Here is a 19,515-nt window from a genome sequence, read left to right as displayed (position 1 = left end):
AGACATTTACAATAGAGACACTGCTTGAGAAGTATAGGAAAAAAGATAAATTGAATTAATATCTCATTTTCTTGATGAGAAATATCGTAATATCCTATTGATGATAACTTTTTAAATGCAAAGCTATAATTTTATAATTTCCATTCAATGATTGAGACCAAATTCTATTGAAGGTAAATCGTTCCACCTGGTTGGTATTGCTTGTTTTAGATCTTTCTTGATGATTTTTTTTTCAAATCCAAAAATTCTTTTGTAAGCGTTTAAAAAAAAGTTTATTCACATTTTACATAAGTTTTATAATTGTTTTCTAATCAGTAGAATTAAAAAGAAACTTTTAATAAAAAATATTATCCGTATAAGAAATGCTTTTATATAAAGGTATATTACTTTTGTATATAATTCAATATAATATATATTTGATTTTATAAGATGTATGTATATCGATTAAAAAGAAATCATTGATATGGATTTGTGCGGTTACCTGGCAAGATGTCGATAGAACGCTGTATGCAAGAGTAAATATTTTATCAATATATAGTGACTTCTACAATTGATATGATATTTACTGCTGCAAGCAACGAAAATGTGCGTTAAATTGGATAAAGAAATAGTTAAAAAAAAAATTTTCATACAGGTGTCAAAATGTATACCTCCCCTTCCGTGGAAAAGAATTCTAGCATTATGTATAGGTATTCTAAGAAGCTATCCTGATTTTCCACGAAAGAGGTGATACACATTTTCTTATTTCTTCTTTCTCTGTTCTTTCTAAAATTAAGAAAAAAACACAACTTCATCCCAGACAAGTTTAAAAAAAATAATAAGAAGCTCACAAGACATAAAACTGAAAGAATTCAAAGCAAAGATATTTATTTCAGATTTATATAAATGTTGTTTTAGAAATAAATAAAATAAACGGTAGATGAACTTAAAAAAAAAAGCACGTGTGTGGAAGATTCCACGATGTTTATTTGCGAGATGTTCAAAGCTGAAATTCAACATTTCTCGTGCTAGCAAGAACAAGAATATCTTCCTTAGTTGTAGATGAGTTTAATGTGAGAAAAATGTCTGGTGCTCCAGCATCTTTTCGTGCTGATTCGAGAGCCTTCCTAAGAGCTGAGACAACAACAACTGCCATTGAAACAGCTGGTTCACTGCATGCCTTTGACCCAGCCACACCTGCTGAGGCCGAAATTGTTTGCAAGAGGGTAACCCTGAAGTCAACAGGGATGTCTTTTGCTCCTGGTGGTTTATAGTTCCAAGCTCTATCGGTTAGCAGCTCCCCATTAGTTCGATTGTAGATGAGCTTCTCATGTAGCCAGTAACCCATTCCCATGATGAAGGATCCCTCAATTTGACCAACATCAATTCTCGGACTAACACTCGTTCCAACATCCTCCACAAGATCCACTCTTCGTAGTTGAAAATCACCAGTTAGGACATCAATTTCAATTTCTGCACAAGCAGCTCCGTAGACAATGTAGGGTAGTATTTGTTCAGGACTAAACTGATGTGTTGCAATAAGTTCAATATTTGCCAAGTAAGCAGTCTGAACGGCATCCTCCCACGATCCAATAACTCGAAATGGTGCCAAACGAAGACTTAGCTTCTCGCAGCATACCTTAACTGTCTCCCCGAGAGCATCACAAGTCATATTTCCCGCAGAAACCATCGTATTCGCACTCACAACATTGTTAGCTGGCTTAATTTTAATCAGATCCATGGGAATCTGAAGGACAGCCGCAGCAATTTGGATGCATTTTGTGTTAACACCCTGGCCCATTTCAACGCCACCGAGACTAATGACCACACTACCATCTCCATGATAGATGGATACTAATGTTTCGTAGGCACTTGAAAAGAATTGTGGGTACTGCATCAAGGATATTGCTATACCACGCTTCCTCCATCTATTGTCCCTATTAAAGAGGTTCACCTCGTCGAGCCTCTTGTAGTACTCACATGATACAAGAAAATCACTAAAGATTTTCCTTATTGGATTAACAATTGCAATGTTGTTCAATCGTACTTCAACAGGATCCTTCTTCAGTGTCCACGACATATGTTCCATTACTGTTTCAGCATGAGCAATTACTTCCAAACCACCAGGAGCTCGCATCCACGTATTGGATGGAGCATCTGTAAGGACATGATGGAAGACAACAGTCCATGTTAGTGTTACATAGGCGTTTGATGTAAATAATGAGGAATAGAATTCCATAGCTTCATTAATGGAACATCCCAGATCGTGTGTTACATCACTGTTTAGTCTCAGGATTATTCCTTGATCAGTAAAATCAACGTCGTATTCAATAAATGCTGGAGTTCTCTTCCCAATTGCCTTCATATTTGTTATCATCGGCAGAACCATTCGAATTGGGCGCTTTTGATGATGACACGCAACAGCAGCTGCAGCCGAAATCTGTGTTGACCGACTTATCTTTGCACCGAAAGCTCCTCCAATGCGACGTACACGAATGTTTACGCGATTATTATTTATTCCCAGAACATGAGCTACTCCCATGTTGGTCATATCCATCCATTGACTACTTGGGAAGATATCCATTCCATCTTCAACTGGAACAGCTATTGTTTGCTGTGTCTCCATGTGGTAGTGATACTGTGGACCACATAGCAAATGACCTCTTATATTGTTGCTTAATTGACCAACACCTGTCTGTGAGGCAGCATGCACAACAATTGGGATTTGGAAGCGATGTTCTGTAAGTTTGGGATCTTCTCTCAGAACATCTTCAAGTGTTGGAAGAATCTTTTCTTCCGGACTTGAGGAATCTCCTTTGAAGTAGCGATAGAGACTTCCAGCAAAAGATTCCTCTTCTTTCACCTTGCTTGCGTATTGAATCTTCACCAAGTCTGCAGCATAAACAGCTTGGGACATTTCCTCTGCGACGATTACACCAACAGGCTGACCATTAAATAGAACCTAAATAAGCAAATATAATTGCAATACCTTACACGGCGTTATTGGAAAAGATATTTAGAGTGTTCCATAACACTTTTATTTGTTATTGAATTAAAAAATAAATTTATTATGGACCAACCCAATACCTTTTCACTGCAAAATACTTCTTCTGGTTCTGGATACGCAGGTAGCGGTGGACCCTTTGAAGTAATAAATGAATTCACGCCAGGAATATCCGATGCACCATAGAAAGCTTTAACTCCTTTAACAGCCAGGGCATCAGTTGCATCAATGCTTGCAATAGTCTTCAAGGGTTCAGTAGCTAGGACAAATGTGGCCCATAATGCATTGTGAAGGTACATATCGTTGACAAACTCTGCTTCCCCACTGCACTGAATTAGGGCTTCTACTTTCATTATAGGCTGCGTTAGAGGATATGTTGCTGGTATAGTATCATAGTTCTGCACACCAGATGAAATAGGACGTTGAATTAGAGTAGAACCACTTTGATATGATGGACGAACCCTCGAACTTGGAGCTAAGCTAAGTACGGCCTAAAAATTAAGGAAATTTAACAAATCTTTCAATGTTTAAAAATAGTTTTTAAATCTCTAACCTTGTAAAACAAGCCAATAGCTAGTCTTTGACGAAATTCAGCAGATGGATTCGGTAAGGAATCATCAAATGGAAAATTGGGGTCAATTGTGTTTACAACGCCTTGGATCGTTGCATTATCAAATAAGTCTTTTCCATTCAAGTAGTTTTCAACTGCAGTAGCATGAACGAAATTTGGGTTAACACCCCCGTAGACAATCCTCGATGATACCACTACACTTGATCCTGTATCCATTTGCAGAAGAAATCCAGCATTCATGAGAAAGGTTGCATTTTGAGCTCGATCTGTTATTTTGTATGAGCGGAATTGATGGCGATTTGGAACTAATTGAGGCATTGAGATCCGCGTGATTACTTTCTTATCCATATCAACACTGAGGAAGTCTTGTGGTGACATAGTTTGCTCATTTCCCAATGCATCCGTTATGGTGAGGCTTGCTCCAACAGTTTCCAGCAAAAGGAATACATCGGAGTAGAATTCGCGATGATCGTGCTTAATCATCAAATTACCAGCAATTGTTCCAACATTCCTCACAGGAACTGTTGCAATGTGATCCAGGTGATCCCTTATTTGTCTGCAGTAGGTAAACCATGCCGAACGATCTGCTGCTTCAAGTAAAATTCTCATCCATTCGGTTATCGTGATATTCCCTCCTAGATCAATTGTGGTTCCAATTGTATATCTATGAAGTTCAATTACTGAAGAAACATCAATGAAAACTTCAATATCGTAGTCCATTCGATAGACTCCTGTTGCTGTATTCCCGGCCACCAGTCGATACTTTCTCGTTCCAATGTTGCTGAGAATTTGCAGAACTTCCGACAAGGCTGTTACCTTGTGCCACTCGGCATTCTCTGCTGCTTTTACATGAACGCTCCCTCCGCATTTTCCTGCACAGACTTTTCCACTCTTTGGGCATTTTTTCAGTGAGAGATCTTCAATGTCCCCACAGAGATTGGCCAAATTTTGTGGTGGATTTGTAGCAAATGACTTGAATGCATCCAAGATGGGACGATAGCCAGTGCAGCGACAAATATTCCCGCCAAAAGAATCCTCAATTTCTTCCGCAGTCACGTTCCCGAATTTTCCTTCATACAAGCTGTACATGTTCATAACCATTCCTGGAGAACAGAAACCACATTGGGTGCCATCGTGTTCAGCCAATCGTTCCTGTATTGGGTGGTAGCCCTTCTTCCTGTCGCCGAGTCCTTCAATGGTCGTGATATCGAGGCCATGGCACGAGTAGACGAGGAAAAGGCATGAATTCACGGCAAGAGTGAATGGCTCACCCGTCACGGGTTGCACACCGCGAATTGTCACGATGCAGCATCCACAGCCACCCTCTTGGCACATAAATTTCGTACCCGTAAGACAGAGCCATGATCTCAAGTATGTATTTAAGGACGTATCGAAAGCCAAATCTCCTGGCTTAAGTTTACACTCAATTTCATTCACTGTAAATATCACTTCCATTTTTTTCTTACAATTTAAACTCGAAAGATATTCAATACACAGAATATTATTCTAACACTCTATCCCAAAGAACTTCTGCTTAATCCAAAGAACGGAGAGAGAATAATTTATAAATTGATCAAGAAAACGAGACGCAGCGGATATTTGTGAGCAAAAGTCTCAGTTTTATGTTTTTATATAATACAGAACCGGTCTAGGTCCCAATGTGCACATATTTTCTTATGTATATATACAGATAAAAGATATTGCCCTCTAGCATAAATTATGCATACAAAATAACTAAGACGTGAGAGGTGAATGTTTTGATTTATTTTTCCTGCAAGGAACTGAGGAAAATGATGATATTCACTCATAGAAAAATTTCTGTTCACCTCATTGCATTTTCCAATTTATCACTATGCAATGATGTAACAGGAACTTTACTATTAGTGCTGGATTAGATCATTAAATGATGTTCCATTGCTTTCTTCAATGGAAAGAATATCATAAACTCTATTTCATAATTATTTTGATATTAAATATGCTTTTGGCTATTCTCTGCAAAATTAGGCGAAAATGTGAAAAGATGAAAAAATGAAGTAGAATTTCGTAGTTTGTATCAGCAATTGTAGGAAAGAACATTTAACTATTAAAAAAATGATCATTACTTTTTTGCTGATACAAACGGCAACGACTTGTTTGTAGTTTTTCGTTGGAAACCACGATACAACTGCAAATCATTATATACTGAAGATATTTTGAGAAAATCTTTCGGTGATATGAAAAAGGGGAAAATTTTTATGTTTGATATGTCATTTATATGTTTAGACATAATAAATCTTTTCTTCTATTTTATCATAAACTTAATCTTTTTCCTTTTTTTCCTGAATTAATAAATCGATTAAATAGATTGTTTATTTGATTTTTTATTGCTTTATTGTCTGTTCTTTATTCTACAATTAAACCAAAACATATTATAATGTACCTATTATTTATAACAAGAGTAGCAGTCGAAACTATATGTGTGTACATACGTACCTATGTATGTAATGTACCTAGTATGTATATATATTTTTTAATTTAAAAATTTTTTTTTTACTACAAAACAAATTGATTATCCTTAGTTCCAGCGAGTTCTAGAATATCTTCAACGGATGTGGCGGAATTAAAATTGATAAAAATATCTGGAGCCCCAGCATCCTTCCGAGCTGACTCGAGAGCCTTCCTTAGGGCTGAGACAACAACAACTGCCAATGTAATTGCGGGCTCACTTGTGACTTTTGATCGCAAAACCCCCAACGGGTTGGAACTTTTCTGCAAGAGAGTGACCCTAAAGTCAACTGGGATGTCCTTTGCTCCTGGTGGTTTGTAGTTCCAAGCTCGGTTTGTCAGCAGTTCCCCGTTCATGCGGTTATAGATGAGCTTTTCGTGAAGCCAGTAACCCAGTCCCATTATAAAGGCACCCTCTACCTGTCCTACGTCGATTCTGGGACTAATACTCTCTCCAGTATCCTCCACAATGTCCACTCGTTGTAGTTGGAATTTCCCTGTTAGAACGTCTATTTCAATCTCAGCACATGCAACCCCGTAGATGAGGTAGGGTGGTATGGTAAGCATTGTAAATTGAAATGTTGCAATAAGTTCAACATTAGCTAGGTATGCAGCTTGCACAATCTCCTCCCAAGTTCCCGTAGGATTGAGGAGTCTAATCGGTTCTAGACGTAATTTAAGGATTTCACAGCATTTTATTACTGCATACCCAATGGTGTCAGTTGTCCAACTTCCTGCTGTAGTCATAGAATTTGCACCAACAACATTATTCGGTGGCACAATGTGGACCTTGTCCATAGGCAAGTTAAGCTCATAAGCTGCAATTTGGGTGATTTTTGTGTACAATCCTTGACCCATTTCAATCCCAGATACATTAAGTGCAACACTGCCATCACCGTGATATATCGAAACAAGTGCTTCGTAGTTGCCCAAATTTTCATGAGGATACTGCATTAGGGTTACAGCGATGCCACGTTTCTTCCATCTATTATTCGTGTTGTACTGCTCAATTTCACTTAGTCTCTGATAGTACTGACATGTCACAAGAAAGTCAGTTAGAATGGTCCTAATTGGATTTACAAGAGCAATATTTGCCAGACGTACTTGAATTGGATCTCTCTTCAATTTCCAAGCTATATGATCCATCACCGTTTCCGTGTGAGCAATCATCTCAAGTGATCCAGGAGCTCTCATCCACGTATTCGTGGGAGCATCAGTAACAGCCTTGTTGTATTCAATGATCCAATTGGCAGTTACGTATGCATTGGCTGAGAAGAGAAGATTGCTCAGTAAGATATAGTCATTAGGCGTGGCACCAATGTCATGGGTAACAATGCTGTGTAGGACCACAACAGTTCCCAGTAGATCTGCTATATCAGCATTGTACTCAATCGCTGATGGCATTCTTTTTCCAATAGTCCGCATATTTGTCTCCATAGGTAAGACCATCCGAACAGGTTGATTAATATTGTAGCAAGCAACAGCTGCTGCACAAGCTACTATCCCATTGCGATAGATCTTTCCTCCAAATGCTCCCCCAAGACGTCTATATCGAATATTGATGGTATTTTCCTTAACACCAAGAACTTGAGCAACCACCCTCTGAGTAAAGTCCATCCACTGTGTACTGGGGTAGATATTCATACCATCCTCCATTGGCTCAGCTAAGCAAGTCTGTGTCTCCATGTGGTAGTGATACTGAGGACCACAGGACAACTCACCCTTAATATTGCTTATTAGTTGTTTAACATTGTCCTTCTGCCCAGATCCTTCCCATTTCTTTACAAAACGAAATCTATGCGCCACATCCTTTTTATCCTCACTCATTACATCCTTGAGCGTAGGAAGCAATTTCTCTTCAGACTTTATAGTATCTCCGCCAAAGTATCCAAAAAGATTCAACAACGAATTGGTAGCGTTATTCTTCTTCTTTGTAGCATATTGAATCTTTACCAAGGTTGCAGCATAAATAGCTTGAGACATTTCTTCAGCCACAATCACCCCCACAGGTTGATCATAGTACAAAACCTACAAATATAGCATCAAAGTTAGCACAAATTATTACCATTCTAGCATACTTGACATGCTAACCTTTCCACTACAGAAAACTTCCTCTGGTTCAGTTTCTAAGGGTAAAATAGGACCCTTTTGTGATGAGCAAGAGTTCACACCTGGAATATCTTTTGCACTGTAGAACGCTTTTACGCCCTTAACAGCCAGAGCATCCGTTGCATCAAAGTCTGTGATGGTCTTTAGAGGATCTTTCGATAAAACAAATGTAGCCCACAAGGCATTATGAAGATAAATATCATTTATGTATTCAGCTTCACCACTACATTGGATCAGAGCTTCCAATTTCATAATTGGTTCCGTTAAAGGATAGTTTTGAGGGATAGTATCGTAGGTCTGTGTTCCAGATGAAATAGGACGCAAAATTGGAGTTATTCCACTTTGATATGATGGACGAACTCTTGAACTTGGAGCTAGGCTAAGTACGGCCTAAAATATAAGATATTCTGTTAAAACGCAGTGAATTGTTTTTTTTTTTAACTGGTAGTATATGACCAAATACCTACCCTGTAGAACAAACCAATGGCTAGTCTACCACGAAATTCAGGGGATGTACTTAGGAGTGTACTATAAAACATGAAGCTCGATTTAATTCGACTGACAACACCTTGGATCGTTGCATTATCAAATAAGTCTTTTCCATTCAAGTAGTTTTCAACTGCAGTAGCATGAACGAAATTTGGGTTAACATCTCCGTAGACAATCCTCGATGATACCACCACACTTGATCCTGTATCCATTTGCAAAAGAAATCCAGCATTCATGAGAAAGGTTGCATTTTGAGCTCGATCTGTTATTTTGTATGAGCGGAATTGATGACGATTTGGAACTAATTGAGGCATTGAGATCCGCGTGATTACTTTCTTATCCATATCAACACTGAGGAAGTCTTGTGGTGACATAATTTGCTCATTTCCCGATGCATCCGTTATGGTGAGGCTTGCTCCAACAGTTTCCAGCAGAAGAAATACATCGGAGTAGAATTCGCGATGATCGTGCTTAATCATCAAATTACCAGCAATTGTTCCAACATTCCTCACAGGAACTGTTGCAATGTGATCCAGGTGATCCCTTATTTGTCTGCAGTAGGTAAACCATGCTGAACGATCTGCGGCTTCAAGTAAAATTCTCATCCATTCGGTTATCGTGATATTCCCTCCTAGATCAATTGTGGTTCCAATTGTATATCTATGAAGTTCAATTACTGAAGAAACATCAATGAAGACTTCAATATCGTAGTCCATTCGATAGACTCCTGTTGCTGTATTCCCGGCCACCAGTCGATACTTTCTCGTTCCGATGCTGCTGAGAATTTGCAGAACTTCCGACAAGGCTGTTACCTTGTGCCACTCGGCGTTCTCTGCGGCTTTAACATGAATGCTCCCACCGCATTTTCCTGCACAGACTTTTCCACTCTTTGGGCATTTTTTCAGTGAGAGATCTTCAATGTCCCCACAGAGATTGGCCAAATTTTGTGGTGGATTCGTTGCAAATGACTTGAAAGCATCCAAGATGGGACGATAGCCAGTGCAGCGACAAATATTCCCGCCAAAAGAATCCTCAACTTCTTCCGCAGTCACGTTCCCGAATTTTCCTTCATACAGGCTGAACATATTCATAACCATTCCTGGAGAACAGAATCCACATTGGGTGCCATCGTGTTCAGCCAATCGTTCCTGTATTGGGTGGTAGCCCTTCTTCCTGTCGCCGAGTCCTTCAATGGTCGTGATATCGAGGCCATGGCACGAGTAGACGAGGAAGAGGCATGAATTCACGGCAAGCGTGAATGGCTCACCCGTCGCGGGTTGCACACCACGAATTGTCACGATACAGCATCCACAGCCACCCTCTTGGCACATAAATTTCGTACCAGTGAGACAAAGTCGCGTCCTCAAGTACGTATTTAAGGACGTATCGAAAGCCAAGTCATCAGACTCAAGCTTGCACTCAATTTCATTCACTGTGAAAACCACTTCCATTGCTTACAAACTCCAAACACCAAATGCTGTGAATTTCAATTTATCAAAGTTCTTTTCTTAATTCTTCCACTACAACACCCGAATTTTTATGTAAATATTCTTAGAAGCTCATATAAAAAAGAATCTTTCTATTTAAAAACCGGCTTCATCGTATATTAGGCACATAAGCTAAAGGTTCTTTTCTTCATACATAACACAGAATATTGGTCTTTTTAGGAATGTATTATATAGGTAGGTATATATGCTGTTTATTTAAAAAATACAGGTAGACATAATACCTACATATATGTATGTTTCTAAGATGTATTTTTCGATGATTTTTGAATTAATCCAAAATCCAAATAATTGAATTGTTTTCATTAAAATAAACGCATTTTGATTACCCTTCGTCCAATAAAAAATCAGAAAAATATATAGGTAGCTATATATGTACGTACATTGTACATATGCGGATAGGTATATTATTTATGGTACTAAACCATAACGTCTATTTGGCAATTTTAAAATACTAAATCAATCATTTTAATTTAGAGAAAATCTCCATGATTTCTTTTTGTATAAATATATACAGGGTGGCCAGGAAATTAGGGCATGATTTTAGCCGCGAATAACTTTTGATTGGATTGAGATATCTGAAAACTTCTGCCACCAAAAGATGCGTAAACTCAAAAAGTTTTATTTGCTTTTATTTCAAGTCGATATCTTAAAAATTGGAGCCGCTAGAGCAAAAAATGTGAAAAGAAGTGTTTTGTCGATGAAAAATATACTGCTTTTCATGTCAAATTAACGCTGAATTACCCATGAAGACAATATCTGCTTAAACTCAAAAATATTCTTAAAATGTTTAAATATTTGGTCGCATAAAGTCAGGAAAGGCTTCTTAATTTCAAATTTAGTCAAATATTCAATTGTTAAATGATTTTTGGATCTTTTTAATGGATTTTGAGAAAATCAACAGACATGAAATCCAGAATATTTCATCGTTTTCCATACAAATGGTAATCTGTACTCACTTGTAAATCAGTTGGGGTTGAGTTGTCCGAAATATTTCCATCTAAATTCGTTGAGTTGGATTCAAGGGAGTCCAGGTGGGTAAGACTTCGTGACTTGGTCTGTGGAGACAAAAAAGAAAGAATATTATTTATTTAACGCTAGAAGATTTTCGTAAAAAAAGAAATATTCTGCAAGAAAAAGGAAATATTTTTAGTTAGTACACAGCGTTTAAATAATATGTCTATATATTTCTATACGTTGTTTGTTATAAAAAATAGAAAGAAAACATTGCATGAAACAGCTGAAAACTATCAGGAGCATCTTTTTAGTAAACTTTTCCGTTTTTTACAAATACATCCTTTTAAAAAAAAACTCAGTTTCTACCTTGATGAAAAGTGGACTTTGTGAAATCTCTGTCTCTCCTCTCACAAAAGCTAGCCATTTAGGTGAACCTTTTAGGAGCACCCCTCAATAGTGAAATATGGAAAAGCATTAATCTCTGACACCATCGTTTGATGATACTTCATGGGATATCGGGGTGTATGGAATAAAAAAAAAAGAGTAATGTACCTTCAGGGTGACATCAGGGAGCTTTCTGTGCAATGATGTAACAAAAAGATTTACTTTTCTCACCATAAACTTTCAAAGGGGTTGAAAAAAAATTTCGGAAGAGAAATTTAATGAAAAATCATGACTTTGAAGCTCGCATTTGAGGACATGCGTTTACCTTCCGCTCCTAAAACTTTCATTGTGGGGTATAGTACATACACTTCAAAAGCAGATTGATTGCTGCCCCAAAGTGAGCGCACGCAATGGAAATCGCACAAAATATGTATATCCACTAACTAATGCGACAAGGCTATTGAGGGTCTCTAATTTGGAATAATAAAGTAGTTGAGCGACAGCAGTATGAAAGGTAACATGAAACATGATATTTCAGCATGATATCCTATATAGTCCTATTTCGTTTTTCATTCACCACCACACAGTGCAAGACTTTCCAACTAATTCATTACATTTTTAGGTATATGTTTTATTGTTATATAGGATATGCTTATTATGAAATATTTTGCTTATTTGCGTTTTATGAATTTAAGTTAAGGGATGTTTGTTTGATGAATTTTATTTATTTTGAGATTTTTTTTGTCTTTTTTTTTCTCATTGTCAATCTTGACAACTTTTATCCTTGAATTCCTCATTAAATATTTCTTCAATTCAGAAATTAGGATTTTTAAAATTTTGATCCTAGAATTCGTGTCATTACCTGTAACTTACTGGTGGGTGGTGAGACAACTAAGCATATTTTCATTGTTGACTTTAATAGCTCGTCCTTCGTTGAATCGGTGGGTTGGGATTTAGCTTCACTCATTTTGGAGTTTGATGATGATGCTGGGGATACACCGATGTATGGGCAATTAACAGCAAGTGTCTGACCGTTGTCAGATACGTGGGAGACATTGTGTATGAGATTGGGATGTGGTGTCACAGGTGGACGACGGAAGGAAGCCAAAACACCTGCTACGGGAGATTCTCGCTGGGAGCTCGATTGGGAGTGCTGCGGAGAATGTTCCGCTGAGCTACGCGATGACGTATCCGGGGACTTCTTTTCATGCCGACTACTGCGGCGGAAGGAAAAACTCGGGAAGCGCATAAAGCTGAATGTTGACTCATCGGATTTTGTTTGCTGCAACACAGGAGATCCTTTTGTTTCCTTCCGCTGATCCCCAGATCGTCCAGATGTATCAAGTTCTGAGGCGCTAGCTCTAAAATAGTCCCGGGAAGTACTAGGTTGGGGATCTGATGGCCCTTGGAGGCATGTTGCTGCTGTTGACCTCTTCAGTTTATTCTGTTGCGGACTTGTGTTGCTCATTTCTGCCTCTTAATGATCTCTTTTCTTTTCTAAATCAATTATCTTTGGGAAGTTTAGGACTCTCAGCCCGAAAAGTAAAAATTCCTCTGTAGACTCCCTGCACCTTTCTCTTATCCACAGAGCAGCAGTTACCTCGGTTGCAATTGGAGGTTTCCCTTGAAGTATTTTTCTTAGCTCCACAACATCCACAATTTGAATGTGGTTGCCTAATATTTTCTTTAGACATGTCCACAATTATTCTTTAAAAATGTCGTACCGACGTTTCACAATTAGAACATACACTGTTTAATTTATATACAAACACATTCTTATTGATTATCTCGCGAAAAGCTGACTTTTCCTTTCCCAGTTGATAGGAAATTTATTTATTGAGATGGTGAAAAAATGAAAATTTATTTCTTTTTATATTAAGATTAATCTATCGAACCTTTCCGAGATTATAAGATTAGATGCCTGTGATAATATTTAAAAAAAAAAAAACGTAGGAAAAATAAATTCCTAATGTTATGGATATGGGCTATTTTTATAAGATAGGAAAATCCTCAGAAAAAAAGTTTTCAGTAAACAATTCAAAGTTAGGGCTGAGAAAATAAGCCTCTTTGTGACATTTCTCCTTTGATCTACATCCCAAAACAGCCAAAAAGTGTATTCAAGAAAACGTTTAAACAATTCAGACAATTTAATAAAACTTTTCCAACACATTTCCCCATTCCTCTCACAAAATTTTCATCAATTTACCGACACTTTGCGTACGTTACGTCTTTCCCCATAAAATCTCTATGTTTATGTTCCATCATGTTTTCAGTTCTCATATGCTACGAGAAATTCCGTTTGAATAATATTCGACTAAAAATTCATTTTCTAAATAAAAGAAAATTATTTTTTTTTATTGATAAATATTTTTAATTGAGAATTTTATTTGAAATGAGTTTGAAATTTTTTGCTAGGAGATTTTTTCAACATTTCTAACTCAAATTCTAGGGAAAATCAAATCAGACGACGGATACTTTTGGAAGGAAACTTCTCACGTACATTGCCATATGCTTTGTAGGCATTTGGTGTAAGTTCTCTGTTTTCTTCTTGAACCTTATCCCTCATCTCTACTTAAGTACTTGACGGAGGGTTCATTGGATTTAATCCATTTATTATATTGTTTTATCTCTTCTTCCTATGTTTTGTAGAATATATACCTACAATATATAATTGTTTGGTATGTTGATGTTTAGGTATACATTAAGGTTTACTAGGGTTAAAGAGGTGACATTATATATATTTAAATTTTCTTTAAAAATTCAATAAAATTTTCTTTTGCAAACCAAAAACAAATGAAGTTATTATTAACTTTTATTTTAAATAAAATCTAAATTATTGGCTTAATTTTTTGATTAAGGAATTTGAAGAAATACCGAAAGGATAGTTTTCTGCCTTTTGAATGCCCAAACGAATTGTCAAAAATATCCATTCATATCCTTTGTGACATATATCCATATCAGAGCATAAAGACAGGGAAGAACTCCGCGAAGAACGCAAAAGAGAATTCAAAATGTGTTGTAAACCTAAAATATAATTCCCATTGTTGGAACATATGTACTTCACATTTAATTTAATTGAGTAATTTCATTTTGTTATACACTCACTCTAGTCTCATAAATGATACCTATATACAATACACACATATAACTGTATGAAAATCTGTACGGAACTTCCTTATAAAATTGCCACCCAACTCGTTCAATCATTCCAAAGAAGCAAATTTGAAAATTTAATTTCTCCTCTAAAAAATACTAAAATAATTTATTTTGTGAAGAGAAAATTTCATGAGGTCCATGAAAAATTGTGTTTTAATATGTAATTAATTTTTCATTTGAACGCATATGAAGAAAATAGAACCTTGAAGGAAAAATTTCTTTTGTCTTTATTTCCCTTGAGGAATTAATTGCTAAATAGCAGAAATATGGTACAAATGGAATGCGAAAATTGACCCAGTCACTAATCGATGAAGTAAATAAATTTTAAAAAGAAAATCAACCCCCATGAGAGGATAAATTGGAATCCAAGCGGAATTTCTTATAAATCCACAGAGGAATAAGATAAAAGCTCAATGGAGGAGCCTGAGTCAACATTATTGTGTTTATTGAAATAATAAGATTATTAGATGAAGCTACACCTCTCCTTGGGAAGTTAATAATTGAAAATTTAGACATTTCAACGGCAAAACAACCAAGTTCTAAATCAGATGGGAATACAAGTTTCAAGTGGGATACACAACATTAATCTCTCATAGATTTATACATAGGGAAATATAGCCTACATTTCGTATTCCCCATATATTCCTCTTGAGATTCTCAAACTTCTCTCACAGAGATATATTTTAAGGTATTCCTCCTCATAACTTTTCTTCTTCAATGCTACAAAATATATGTATTATAGGTACACAGGAGAATCCAAGGAGAATTGAATTGAGTAAAGGCGATTCGTACAGATAGTCTATATTGGGAGGGATAAAAAAAAACATACCACATGCCGCTTATTAATCTACTTTATATATAGCAGCAGGTGAGGTGAATATTCGAATTAGAGAGATTGAGAAGGTAAACAAAAAACCCGATGATGAAAATTATCAAACTTTCCACAACAAAACATACCCAATTTATTTGCCATTTGCAGGTCAACACAATAAGATAGGGAGAGCACACCACATACACCGCATACATAGCCCAGGGGGGGGTGAAATACATTCGCTCATAAAAACTTCCCCCACACATACTCCCCCCAAAATTCCCATTTTGTTGAAATGTGATGCTAAACCATGATATATAGTGCACAATAAAAGCGAGAATTTTTGTACCTATTCCATGTTTTTTTTTTCTCTCTTGTATTTAGGGCAGATAATAATTTGGCAAAAATTACCAATTAGGATTTAACGAGATAATCACCAAAGCGGAAAGTCTGCTGGTTGATCATTTATTTTTGTAAAGTCACTTCATTTAAAATTTTACCTAAAGTTTTGAATTAACTCCAACCCCCTGTGCGCTACAAAAACAACTTTTATGTCAATTTTGAGTGCAGGAGAATTAGGGAATAATTTTTATGTGTTAAACATTTTGCAGAACAATTTGTCTCAAGGAGATAGCTTATGGTATGAATCATAAATTGCAATAAATTCTACAGTGTTGTGTAAGCGTTGTAAAGTTCTATCATTCAATATTACGACCAATATAAATTTGATTTGATGAGAGATTTTAATAAAATAAATGAAAAAAAATTTGATTTTTTGGTTATGAGAAAAAAGTCAAGGGATGAGGGATGTATAGCTGAATTAAATAAATTCAAATATTCGGATTTTATCGGAATAATTAGGAAAAATTGAAAATTAGGTAAGGTACATAAACGATTTTCAGGAACGTAGATGGAAATCTAAAATTAGATGTAGTTAGTACAATCTTTTATATTGTATTTTAACGTTTTATGTTCTTTTGTAAATTCTTGAATTTTTTTTATAAATTGTTTTCACGAGAATTGAATGATGGCTAGATGGCTAGAAATAATTTCTTCTGACCTCTGAAGGAAATATGAAATAATTTGAAAATTAGCGAACATTTCTGAATGTTTTTTTTTTTAAATAAATTAACGAAATATTTCAAAATTGATCTTAATAATAAAATTAAGACAAATAAAGACAATCATAAATTCCATTAGAGGAGAGCGGGGTTAAAAAAGTCACTTAAAGGTTTAGAAAAAGCTCAAAATATCATATTTCCCAAATAGTTAAAGTGAAATGAATAGCTCAATTCTTTGGTATATTTCTTGCCCTACAACTCTTTCTCAGATCATTTTGTTCTATCTAGATAGGAAATATGATATTTTAAACTTTTTCCAAACCCTTAAGTGACTTTATTAGCCCCACCCTCCCCTATATTCCAAAGATTGGATATTTTTTCAACCAGATGAATACCCCTTGATTGAAATATACAAAATGCTTTTTATTGTTGAACAACAAAAGCATTCTTCTTATTGCTTCAACATAAATAAAAACCTTTCCAAGTGAAAGCCAATGAATAAAAAAATTAATTAATTAAATCAAATCCACCAGCATCCAATATACAACATGAGGTATCACACCACAAAGGTGTCTCACGATAATACTGAGATATGTTCCGTATACTGTCATGAAATGTTTGCATTGCATATGTTTCTGAAGAAGAGAGAAAAAAGTAAAAGCCCTCATAAGTAATTATCTGATGCATATTCTTTACATACTTCTACAATCCCGGGGCTTTTTGTGGACATTTTTAATTCCCTTGAACGAAACTCCGAGAATTTTCACTCTTTCAGGTAAATAAAAAAATATTTTTATTTACATCGACAGTAATATTGATGCTTTTTGCCCATGGCTATACCAACGAATAAAAAATTCTTAACCGGGATTTACTCACTGTACCACGTTTCTTGCATTCGGAGAATTGTCTTTGTTGACTTTGGTGCATAAAAAAAGCATAAAAAATTTCATTTTCCCAAAAGTCAAATGGATTTGGTTAAAAGATGAGTTTTAGAACTTTTCAGAGGGAATTCCTAGAATTTTAATTAAGAAATGACTTTTAAATTGACTTTTTTTTGGGGGGCTTCTTTGGGGTTGGAAGTCGACGTGCCTGTTTATATGAGTTTTTGGAAAATTTGTTAATCCCCCGGTTAGCGTCGGGGAAAAGTAGATTTCCCAAAAACTCTAATCAAATAAGACATTTTTAGCAAAAAAATCTGACTTTGAAAAATTCGATTTTTCATCCTTCCTGATCCTGTGAGTCTTTGTGGGATTGTTCTGCTATGATTTCAAACTTTTCATGGACCATAAAAACATAGTCCTTTATAAGTTTTAGCTCAATAAATAAAAAAAACAACAATTTTCATAAAGAATATGCTGGCCACATCCTGTGTGAAACTCACAGGAATTGCCCAATCTTAATTAGTTCCATCTAACATGTCGTTAACTCAGAACTTAACTCTCCTTAATGTAAATTTTTATCCCTACAATGTCTTGAACTTAAAGAAAAAAAACTTTCAAATACATTTTCATAACATAAATTCACTGCACGTTACAGCGATGCTTCATCTCAAGAAGTTTCCTGGAGAACCATTTAAGTTGATCATTAAGAGGTTTTCTTTTTTCTTGAAGAACTTGACACTCTTTCAATTAATATGATATGCAAAAATATTCACCTAATCCTGGGATTAATCTAAATTTAGATTTCCTCGTGCGACAATAGAGCACCTATTTATGTATATGTATTGTGAAACATAAATAATTCACACCACGAGGTGAGTAGATTTATTCAAATCGACCATAATCACGTGAATATTCTCACAGACTTTTTTTCTCATCCTCACGTTTGGGAAACTCGTGAGTACACGATTTACGCCTGACCTATGAATATATTCTGTGTTATATACACAACAATTGATTTTCCAAATGCGCGAAAAGCTTCACTTGAATTTCCCCCAAAAAAAAAAGTTCAACCAAAGAACTCAAAACGAATATTAGTTGAGTGTATTTGTGAATTTAAAGGGGTTGGAATTTTTTTTCTTTTTGTAAACATTTATTTATTGATGGAGAAGGAATTTCTCCTTAAGGAAAAGCCCCGCCGAATAGACAGATTTTGTATAGGAATTTCGGCAGTTTGTGTTTGGCATTAAAGCTCGACTGTGGCACGAATACAACCTTAAAGTGATTTTCATGGAGTGAACATATCGATTAGTTGTCCTTCCTACACTATTATGTAAGTGAATAGCCTCATTTTACATTTTCCACCGTACATTTGCCAAATTAACCATCAAATGCACTTAGGATGATCCTCTTACGAGGTGTGAGAATTCATGTAAATCCCAACACATAATCATCCCCTCAAAACACTAATCAATTTGGGAAAGGTCATGTCAGCAGAGACGTTGTGATTGATTTTAAATGCCCCACTCACCGCATTGGTCAGATTTAACGCATTTGCATTTAAGCAAAAATATATCAAAAATGAGCACCTTTTGTGGGGAAATTGTGTAACCCAACGAGTAAATGGGTATGGAGATTTTGAACAAAATTATTACAATTTTCCACTTCTTCGACAGTTTCATGCCAATTCGTTCAAAATTACAGTTGAGAAGATTTTTCTTTGCACTTCTTCTTAGTTCATTTTATGCTCTGGGTCCACATTCACATTCACAATTGTTTGTTGAAAAAATAAAACCATGAGGATAGTAGAATTGGGTGAAAATCACATTGGATGTATTATAGCCGAGCCACCAAAACAAGACGTTATGCAGAAAATGTGTACTCGTTACAATCGTATAAAGGAAACTTCGAACTAATGAAAAAACAACGCAAAACAATATCAAGAAATGACTTGAAAAAGCTACCATCTCAATCCTAAACAACACACATAACTCAACGATTAAAAAAATACTTTCAAATAATTTTTAAGAAAAAAAAAAGTTAAAACTATAATTGGGACTTTGGATTATTTCACGTCAAACATCCGCGCGAATATTTCCTTGGTAGTTGTTCTCACGACCGTATGTG

General features: G+C 35.8%; 5 protein-coding genes across 6 annotated transcripts in view; 2 read left to right on the top strand and 3 right to left on the bottom strand.

Annotated features, from left to right (window-relative positions):
* The window catches only part of LOC129795447 (mediator of RNA polymerase II transcription subunit 1), a 1,235,552-nt gene that overhangs the window by 295,023 nt on the left and 921,014 nt on the right, over positions 1-19,515 (top strand). The gene's annotated exons all lie outside the window — the stretch shown is intronic.
* The window catches only part of LOC129795593 (dipeptidase 1-like), a 173,681-nt gene that overhangs the window by 57,571 nt on the left and 96,595 nt on the right, over positions 1-19,515 (top strand). The gene's annotated exons all lie outside the window — the stretch shown is intronic.
* Positions 1-19,515, bottom strand: part of LOC129795456 (pleckstrin homology domain-containing family G member 5) — a 52,277-nt gene that overhangs the window by 22,643 nt on the left and 10,119 nt on the right. For both annotated transcript variants that reach the window (XM_055836740.1, XM_055836739.1), the window contains exon 3: positions 11,101-11,199. In XM_055836740.1, coding sequence (XP_055692715.1) covers positions 11,101-11,199 — 99 coding nt within the window. The remainder of the gene's footprint in view (positions 1-11,100; positions 11,200-19,515) is intronic.
* LOC129795453 (uncharacterized) lies at positions 851-5,095 on the bottom strand. The gene is made up of 3 exons (XM_055836734.1): positions 3,537-5,095; positions 3,067-3,474; positions 851-2,941 (listed from the first exon to the last, which is right to left on the bottom strand). Exons 1-3 carry the CDS (start codon positions 5,007-5,009, stop codon positions 980-982), a joined length of 3,843 nt encoding a protein of 1,280 aa, XP_055692709.1. The 5' UTR covers positions 5,010-5,095; the 3' UTR covers positions 851-979.
* Positions 5,911-10,110, bottom strand: LOC129795452 (uncharacterized). The gene is made up of 3 exons (XM_055836733.1): positions 8,615-10,110; positions 8,130-8,537; positions 5,911-8,066 (listed from the first exon to the last, which is right to left on the bottom strand). Exons 1-3 carry the CDS (start codon positions 10,085-10,087, stop codon positions 6,087-6,089), a joined length of 3,861 nt encoding a protein of 1,286 aa, XP_055692708.1. The 5' UTR covers positions 10,088-10,110; the 3' UTR covers positions 5,911-6,086.

Source organism: Lutzomyia longipalpis, chromosome 4 (genome assembly GCF_024334085.1).
Source record: "Lutzomyia longipalpis isolate SR_M1_2022 chromosome 4, ASM2433408v1".
NCBI lineage: Eukaryota > Metazoa > Arthropoda > Insecta > Diptera > Psychodidae > Lutzomyia > Lutzomyia longipalpis.
Note: the sequence above shows the minus strand (reverse complement) of the source record. Positions and strands in the feature narration are given on the sequence as shown.

Excerpts from the sequence above, each read along its gene's own strand:
- LOC129795452 (XM_055836733.1), bottom strand. The coding sequence starts at position 10,087 with ATGGAAGTGGTTTTCACAGTGAATGAAATTGAGTGCAAGCTTGAGTCT. Across the intron at positions 8,538-8,614 it reads CCATTGGTTTGTTCTACAGG|GCCGTACTTAGCCTAGCTCC; the intron begins GTAGGTATTTGG and ends CTTATATTTTAG. Across the intron at positions 8,067-8,129 it reads AAGTTTTCTGTAGTGGAAAG|GTTTTGTACTATGATCAACC; the intron begins GTTAGCATGTCA and ends CTATATTTGTAG.
- LOC129795453 (XM_055836734.1), bottom strand. The coding sequence starts at position 5,009 with ATGGAAGTGATATTTACAGTGAATGAAATTGAGTGTAAACTTAAGCCA. Across the intron at positions 3,475-3,536 it reads CTATTGGCTTGTTTTACAAG|GCCGTACTTAGCTTAGCTCC; the intron begins GTTAGAGATTTA and ends CTTAATTTTTAG. Across the intron at positions 2,942-3,066 it reads AAGTATTTTGCAGTGAAAAG|GTTCTATTTAATGGTCAGCC; the intron begins GTATTGGGTTGG and ends TTGCTTATTTAG.